General features: G+C 40.3%; 1 protein-coding gene across 1 annotated transcript in view; it reads right to left on the bottom strand.

The window, feature by feature from the left end:
- Positions 1 to 5,434: 5,434 nt before the first annotated feature.
- lrfn5a (leucine rich repeat and fibronectin type III domain containing 5a) overlaps positions 5,435 to 9,080 on the bottom strand; it is a 136,778-nt gene continuing 133,132 nt past the window's right edge. Inside the window, exons 9-10 of the mRNA XM_026152836.1 lie at positions 8,009 to 8,282; positions 5,435 to 7,427 (exon numbers count right to left, since the gene is read on the bottom strand). Of these exons, the coding sequence (XP_026008621.1) occupies positions 6,477 to 7,427; positions 8,009 to 8,282 (1,225 nt within the window). The 3' untranslated portion in view covers positions 5,435 to 6,476. The remainder of the gene's footprint in view (positions 7,428 to 8,008; positions 8,283 to 9,080) is intronic.

The following is a 9,080-nucleotide window of genomic DNA, read 5'->3' as shown; positions in this document are numbered from 1 at the left end:
ATGCAGAAATAAATTACCAAACCCAAATCTAACAATGACATCAAAGAAATATGGCCATTCGATTCTATCAAAAGCCTTCTCCGCGGCGAGCGAAAGATTGACTGTATCTTCCTGTTCACTTTGATTATGAAGAATGTTGAGGACTCGTCTTACATTATGAAAACCCTGCCTATGTTTAACAAATCCATTTTGATCATCTCCTATAATAACTGGAAGAGCACTTTCTAATCTTTTGGCGAGAATTATACAGATAATTTAGTGTCTGTGTTAATTAAGCTTATAGGACGCATGTTTTCACACTTGTTATTTAGTTTTCCAGGTTTAGGAAGGAATATTATCAGGGACTCCCTCAATGAAGCAGTAAGATTACCAGTATTAAAACATTCTATATACATATCTAAGAGGGGCTGTGCTAATTTATCTTTAAAGTATTTATAAAGGTCGATTGGAAATCCGTCTGGGCCAGCTGTTTTACCAGCATTTAGAGAGTTTATAGCATCAATAATTTCATGCATACTAATTTGCCTGTCAACATTTTCTTTGTCCTCGTCTGAAATTTTTGGTATACCAGTTTTATCTAGAAATAAAGATTGTATTCGAGTTGCATTGTTGAATTCAGAATTATATAATGTTTCATAAAACACTTTAAATGCATTGTTTATCTCTAATGGGTCTACTATGATATTTCCATTTAAAGTTTCAAGTTTTGTAATTGCCTTTTCAGATTCCTGCTGTTTTATACGCCAAGCCAGGAATTTGCTGGGTTTTTCATTTTGGACATAGAATTGTTGCTTTAATCTCAATAAATTTACAGCTGCTTTTTCGCTTGTCATTTCGTTATATTGCGTTCTCAATAGTAATAATTCTTTTACATTGTCCTCATTATTTTGGCCTGATTGAAAGCTTGTCTCTCCTAACATTTTAATTTTTTCTTCCAGATATTTTATCCTTTGGTTTCTTTCTCTTGTTTTCTTACTAGAATAGCTTATGATTAGCCCTCTTAAGTATGCCTTGAAGGCTTCCCAACTCACACTTGCCGATGTTTGATCTGAATTACGCTCAAAGTATTCATTAATTTGCTTGCCTAAAAACTCAAGAAACTGTACACTGTCAAACTGGATGTGTGGAAGGAGCAAAAGATGAATAGCAATCGTGTGCCAAAGATCGTGGCACAAACTCCAAAATAAAAAAATCTAACCAAAAAGAAAATAATGGCTCATTGTCACAAAGCTGGTTCGTCATATGTAGGATGAGATTATTATTAAAGATAGAGACTAAAAACACATGTTAAAAGCCAACTGTTTTTTTACCCGCATCAAGTTTTTCTTCCATTATCTTGAATAACACAATATGTTAGGAATGAATGATTTCACCACAAGAAACATTTTAGCTGCAGTTTCCAGAGGGACTTCTGTTCAAGTCTATGCAACAATCCCCTGTACCCCGTGTGTTTGATGCCAAGACCACCCTGACTGGTCCTTTACTTTGCAACATGGCCTGTTTTTCACCATTAGATGTCAGGCTTTATACATAGTCTAAGAATTTGGGATATTGTCCTTCTTTTAGAAGGAAAGCAACTGGATCTTGTACTATGGTGTCCAACAGATGTTCATATTTTTCTAATTAACTCACCTTTTTCCACAGTTTCACTGTTATGTCTCCAAGGCACACTTCTAGCCAACCCCTTATTCCTCCAGATGACTCACACTTCAGCTGGTGCTTGATCAGATGGTCTCCATTAGACTGCTCTTCCATATCCTGTTCCCCAGCTATGGATCACTCTTCACCACAGTTATTTATTCATTTAGCATCTTACTCAGAATATTAACAGAAATATACTGCAAATTCCTCAGATTATTACTTTAATCTTCTTCTCTGTTAAAAAAACCCGATCATTCACTGTATAAAATCTGCTCTTAAATCCCCAAAATATAAAATCAGAAATGAAAGAACCACAGTGGGAGGGTGGAAAGGGAAAGAGAGCTGGGCTTAAAGGGAAAGAAATTGAGGAAGAAGGATACAGGGAGGGATATTCTCCTCCAAAGCCTCTTACCATTAAGCATTCACAGCTTAAGGCAGGCATTTGAAGGTCAATTGAGGAGGTGTGAACCAGGAGATATGCTTTTAAAGTGAGGAAGCTTATGAATGTGTTCCCTGTGTTGGTGGGGTGAGCTCTTCGATTGGCTGCCGATGGGAGAGGTTGGGCTCGATGGGACAGCTCAGGTGAGGTGAGTGACACACCTGTTCTGCAGATTCTAATCAGTCCCTCTCCATATTTCAGTACTGCCTCCTCTGCCGGGCCTCCAGAGGTGGTGCACGTAGCTAGCAAGGAAAAGAGGACTGTTAAGAAAGCTTGTGCAGAGTTGGGCTTGTAATAAAGAAGCTCTGTTAATGTGTTTCTCATGTTTGCTGAAAGTGTTTGTGAGAAACCCTAGAACTGGGTTGGCATTCTTTGCTGGCGGTAAACCTACGAATGAGTGAGCTTCGTGTCATATTCCCATTTGTGAATGAACAGGACAGCTGTCCACCAGTAACCGTGGACTTTTTACACAAATTAATCAAGGAGAGTTGTAGGAAGGGGTTTTGTTTCCCCTCTCATCTTCTCCTGTAACTCTCCAGTGGCTCGAGTTCCTGTTTAAACATTTACTCCATGTCTGCTTGCCTCATCAGCTGCTGTAATTTAACACCAGGGAGTGATATGGTGATGGGGGGGAGGGTTTTGGTTTTGAAGACTCTCACTCTAATTAAATTGTGTTATCAGAATAAAACACATAATTTTCATTGATATTAATATTAATATATTAACCTAAATGCCACCCAAAGCGGGAAGAAGAACCACAATAAACCCTCAAATTGCTTGTAAAGGTCAGCAATGACTCACCCTTAGTTCTGTCAATTCAATTTACTTAATTAAAACAACAGTGTCTGTTAATTGAAGTGAGAACATCAATTGGAAATTGGCTGTCAGAACAGTTTCATGTCAAACAATTTTTTGGTAATTTAATTTAAAAGTGAATCAATTTCCTGCATTGATGTTAACTAATATCGACTTCACCCATACTGAGTGTGGCCCACAGCCTTGTTACTCTTTGTGTTTGTTGATGTGGAAATTCTATTTGGAAATTCTTTGTGTTCTTATTTTGCGCGAGTATATGGCACATTCTGATTGTGGAGTTTACAGGCTACATTATGGAGGTTTTTGTCCGTTTGAAATATTTCTAAAATCGACAAATCTACTAGCACAAAATTGCACAACAGAATGTTTGAGAAAAATCAGCTTTTAGTGTCGAGGTAACACCAGGACTGCCAAGAGATATAATCTCTCCAGTGTGTCCTGCATGGGTCTACCCAAGGCCTCCTCCCAGTGGGAGCCCTTTGTTGTGCTATGGGAGTTAGCCCTTCAAGCAGGATGTCAAAATGCCAATTTGCCGACTTTCATTTTTGAGCAGCGTAGTCTCATGTTTGATGTTAAAATACACAACCCAGTAAATGTTGGGGAAAAAATAACTACTGTGCACTGGTCTCATTTGAAGCGCTGCCTTATGGTTCCACAGCTGTGGACTGTTCAACTGAAAATTGTCTGGTTGTAGCTGTAGCCCAACCTCTCATCAGCAGTGATGATTCTTAAATTTGGGTCAGTATGAAAAAGACGTTGATGTTTGATGTCTGGTTTGTCAGCTGTAGTGGGAAACAACACCCAGGCTCCTCTCTAATTTTCTTGCTCTCGTTTTGATCTCCAGTTTTATAATCAAGTTCTTCTCGTGCCCTAGATTTCCTTTGTGTGCCAGCAAGACAGGCATCTGTTAATTCTACTCACCACCAAATCAACCTCATGCTTGCAAATATAGCAAGCATGACTGCCACTGTTCACCGGCTTCTCTGGCATCAGCGACATATGTCATCACAACCCCATTCACCTGGAATCATCAGCCCTTCAACTCTACTGTCTCTTATGAGGAAATAATCTGGGTTTAAACGTTTTGTTGTAACACAGAGTCCTGCAAAGTCCACCAGTTTTAGTTCAGAAATATACCCAGTATATGATAATTCAGTAATAATGCTTTTATTACACCTAGGCTGGACTATTGTAATTCATTATTCTCAATTTGCTCGAAAAGCTGCATAGAAAGCCTTCAGTTGATTCAGGATGCTGCAGCAACACTACTGACAGTGAATAGAAAGAAAGGATATTTCTCCCACATCGGCTTCTCTTCATCAGCTGCCTGTTAAATTTATTTAAAATCCTGCTCCTCACTTAGTTCTTGAATAATCGGACGCAGTCTTATCCTAAAGACCTTATAGTACCGTATAACTCCAACAGAGCTTTGCTCTCAGACAGCTGGCTTACTCATGGTTCCTAGGGTATTTAAAAGTAGAATGGGAGGCAGAACCTTCAGCTTCCAGGTCCTCAGTTTGGATTTGGGAGACAGACACCCTCACTATTTATAAGATTAGGTCTAAAACATTCCCTTTTGATTAAGGTTATAGTTAGGGATATATTAGGTGACCTTGAACCCTCCCTTAGTTATGCTGTATTAGGCCTAAAATAGAACAGAATAGAATAGAACTGAACTGTAGCCTTCACTGCAACCTTCTGGATCCACGTAATATTAACCCTCCTGTCTTCTGTACACAAGTGAAGATTTTTATGGTTCTTGCCTGTAAGTCAACAAAAATCATTTTCTTTGGCAACTGTGCTGTGCTTCTGTGTGTCCTTGTTACCACATTCAGATTTTGGATGTAGATTTTGTTGAATATCATTCTGGTCCACACATAAGACCTTTTAAAAACTCACCACAGACAGAGATACAACAGAAGGTTTCCTTTGAGTGGGGAGGATAGAAGCTCTTCTGTTATAAGAAGTGCCTGTTACTTTAGAAGAGTGCTCTATATGAGAATCATAAAGCACTGTATGGAGCTGAATTATTGCTCCCTCTCTTATTTCTCACGTGCTACACAACAGTCTGTTTTTCATGTGAGCGCTATGATTGTTTTGTAAGCACTTAAAAACAGGTCACGTGAGCCTTACTCATTGGCACATTGGCAAACTGTCAAAGCCTCACAGGGAGCACTTTTTCCTAAATTGCTTCCCTCTAATAAATGCAGTCAGTGAGAGGTGGGAGGTATGGAAATCAGATTCTGTGCTGTGAATAAACCTCCAGACTACGTGTGTGTGTGTGTGTGTGTGTGTGTGTGTGTGTGTGTGTGTGTGTGTGTGTGTGTGTGTGTGTAACTATGCCTGAGGTTTTAAGGTAAACATCGATACATCGAATTATCAAAATATGAATGAAAAGCCGCATCATTCAAACAATTTTCCAATTGAGAAGATAATATAATATATAATAATGATATGAAAAACTGGAGCAATATGCCAGCACAGTATATTTTTTGACATGCTGTATATTCGCTGTAAAGCACACCCATAACATTCCCATTTTCATTTTATCCCTTTTTTATTTTACACAACATAACAACAGTACATGTTGTCTTTTTCTGTACAGAAGCTTTCCGTGAGCTTGTGACCAACACAGGCTGTATTATACCAGTGTCAGTGAAAAGCTCACAAGGTTCTCACGTTGCTTTTTTTCTTTGCTTTTTTTTTTTAATACTTCGCTTTAAAAAATATCAATTTCATAAGAGGTTCATTAAAGTCTTCATCTGTCTGCAACATTTTGTCTTTATGTGTCCAGAAAAGGTCTGTACTCCGCAGTAGGTAAGAAAGGCTAAGTGTGAAATCTCTCTTCCTTAATCCGTCCCCTCATTCGTGGAGCCATGGTGGAGTCCTAAATCCGGTTAAAGTATCTGTTAGTGAGGGTCTGTTAGTGCAAAAGAAGGCACCGACTGCTATTCTCTTGCCACATTATGGATGCACATCTCTGTGAGCGTGTGAACATTAAGAATGGTGTGCTTTTCCCGTTTTTGTATTTTTTTATTCCTCTTATTTCCTGTATTAATTCCCTTTTTGTGGTATTTTTCAGATAAGGTGATAGTGAATCGGGAAATGACGTGGCGAGTCCATTGTCTTGTTTTTCTTTTGTGCTATAAAGTGGAACCAACGAGACAACTCGAGGACGCTACGAGACAAGGCAAGTTATCCACTCGCTGAATGATTGACTGCAAAATGGATACTGTTGAAGTGGAAACAAAAGCAAAAAACAAAACTGTAAACTGTAAATCAAGTACAAATAACTGTGGAGAAAAGTTATGAAAAGACTGATTATTTTTTTAAAAAGCGCGCACACACACACACACACACACGTTTACCAGAAACACAGTCAACCTCTCACACGTTTAGAAAGAAAATTCAAACAGGAAAACACACAGTAACAACACGCAAAGTTTTTCGTGACACAAGCAGGCTTTTCACACATACGCCTATAAACAAAACTTTGATTCACACTGCACGCATCCACTCACACAAAGGACAAACAATGAATAAACCAAAGTTCATTTTATGGTCGCTGGCTCATTCCAGTTCAAACTGTGCTTTCTAAGATCCAGTCAGAGTCACACCGCCCTTTGTCCGACTCTTCGTCCCCATCTTTTGGGAGTAGCATACCGCTCATTGATTGGCTCCTTTTGTTCCGTATTACGCGCCCTATTTTGGGTGCTCCTCCTCCTCCCTGATGGGCGGAGTGAGTTTTTGAGCCTCCTTCACTGAGTGAGTACCTCCTCCTAGCTCTGCTCCTTCCTCCCTCCTCCACAGGAAGAGTCTGATATCTGGCAGAAGAGGCGGCGGTGCGAGGAGCCCGGCGCAGGATGGGCGTCTCTCTGAATCGCACAGATGGGACTGGGCTCGGTGTGGCGATGGGGCTGAAGAAAGGGGAAGAGGCAAAGGGAGGTGGTGGGGTCTGAGAGAGAGCGGTGGAGTTATTTCGGTTGGTGTTGAGGTTCTCCAGGGCACCGGGGGATGAGGAATGAAGGAGGGCAGAGGAGGCGGTGGAAGTAGAGGAAGGTGGTCGTGTCGAGGAGGCAGTTGGGAGGTTCTCGATCATCCCCTGGCCACTGGAGCAAGCAGAGCCAGGCTTAGTTGGGGCGGGCTTTCGCTTTGGCTTGTGTAGGGAGCCTGTGGTGGCGGTGGGTGATGCAATGCCGGCTTGAGCTCTCTCTTCAACTGTTTTCTCTCGTTCCTCGGCTCCAGCTGTTGGGCTTCTGGCCGACCAAGCCTGGCTGAGAACTGATGTGGCTGTGGAGCAGTCAGGCAGGGAAGACTCAGAGGCCTGAGCTATTGTATCCTTTCTCCCACCTCCCGCTGCTGCAGCACCACTCCTCTTTGTGCCTCCTGAGAGGTCGTCTAATCCGATTGAGCCGTGTTTAGAGGAGCTTGGAGTCACGGTGCAACCCTGAGATTGCTGCCCATTGGTCTGTGAGTGAACGTTGGTCATTGACATTGAAATGCCTTTGCCACCCTCACTAGGGTTGCACACCTGAGGAAAAAGCATAGGGAAAAGGGAAAATTAGATCCGATTTTTCTCATCTTGAGTGTCTCCCTTTGAACCCTTTCAAGTAACAAGAAAAACACTTTTTGAGTTATACTTTTATGCATTTTAAGGCACACGTTTAGTCCTTTATGTCTTCACCTGGTTCTTCCCTTTTAAAATTCACGTTGAGTCCAACCTGTTGGTCCCTGTATCAGGACTAAGTTGCTGTTGTAAATAAAACAAAATATGCTATGATATTTAAAAATTTACAGGAGACCTAATACCACTATGACTATAACAGATGTAGCTTTTGCATCAGTTAAGGATACTTTAAAATGCTTCAAAATATCAGTTTATGTAGACAAATCATTTTAATGCTTTTATTTAAGCTCTAATTTACAGTTTTGATTAGAAAGATACAAAGAAGACCAAAAGATTAAAAAAAAAAAAATCACTAGATCACTTTGTGACTTTTTCTTGTTACATGATCACCATAACGACAATCATTCAGCTAAATGAAAAGCTCTCTTGCCTCATTCCTGCTGCCTTATGGCTAGACTGGACAAGAGCGACAGAGATAGACCCACCTTATATCGTATCATCAGGATGATAATAAAAACTAGAACCGAGGCCACTATTATCCCTCCGATGATAATGATCATGGTCCCACCCAGGAACTGAGACTGCATAAAATGACATCTCATGTACTCTGACTCGGTGGTGAACTGCACGCAGCCGACCACTCGCGTCGCTGTCAGAGAGGTGATAACGTCATCGTAGATGGCCAGGACACAGAGGTCGTACTGGGTGCCTGCTGCCAGGTTGTTGACTAGGAAGTTCTTGCTTGATGGAGGGATCATTCTGTGGCAGGAAGACAGGGAAGGCAAAATGACAGTTCAACATGTGTGTCAGCAGTTTCTTGGCTTCAAGATTCTTGAAGCCTTTTTGAGATGGCTAATATAGTCTACCTTAGTGGAAAACAGTAGCCTTCATAGAGAAACAAATAAACTAGTAATTATATTTGACTCAACATCTATTATTTGGATTTCATAACTAATGCTGTGTTTGCCTGCCTAAGGAGTGCAGATAGAAAGTCAATACTAGTTAAATGCTTCTATGCATGGTTCCCGACAAATAAAGAACTAAAGCAGTAGCAATAGTGCCTAAGAGGCAGAATAGCAAGAATCATGAGCAGTTACATACAGCGTTAATTAGCCTAGTCTATTCCCTTTCTGTGGCTGTTTTGGAGATTCAACATTTGTAAGTTGAAGGAAATTAAAATAATTAGCACTTTAAGAGATAGTTTAGGTGCAGTATCACAAGTGCAACAAAATGCAACAAGGCTGAGTGGCCTCGCTATATTCAGTTGTTCTATTCTGTCCATGAAATGTTAAAAATAAAGTCGAACTAAACAGGGAGGTTTTCATAAAAATATGAAAAGTACATGAAATAATTGCTGTGGGAGGACATTACTCTTTTTTTTTTTAATTTCAAATGAACCATCATTCATAACCTTAAACAAATTTCTAACATCAGGTGAACTTCTGTCAGTTCTCTTGTGTACGACTGTAAGAAGATAGGCTCCTCATGTCATCATAGTGAAAACACCGTGCAGAAAATATGCACAATCTAAATAATGAATATACCCACTGCTTTGTT

The sequence above is a fragment of the Astatotilapia calliptera genome, chromosome 19, assembly GCF_900246225.1.
Source record: "Astatotilapia calliptera chromosome 19, fAstCal1.2, whole genome shotgun sequence".
Classification (NCBI taxonomy): domain Eukaryota; kingdom Metazoa; phylum Chordata; class Actinopteri; order Cichliformes; family Cichlidae; genus Astatotilapia; species Astatotilapia calliptera.
The sequence above is the reverse complement of the archived record's forward strand: the minus strand, read 5'-3'. Positions and strand labels throughout refer to the sequence as shown.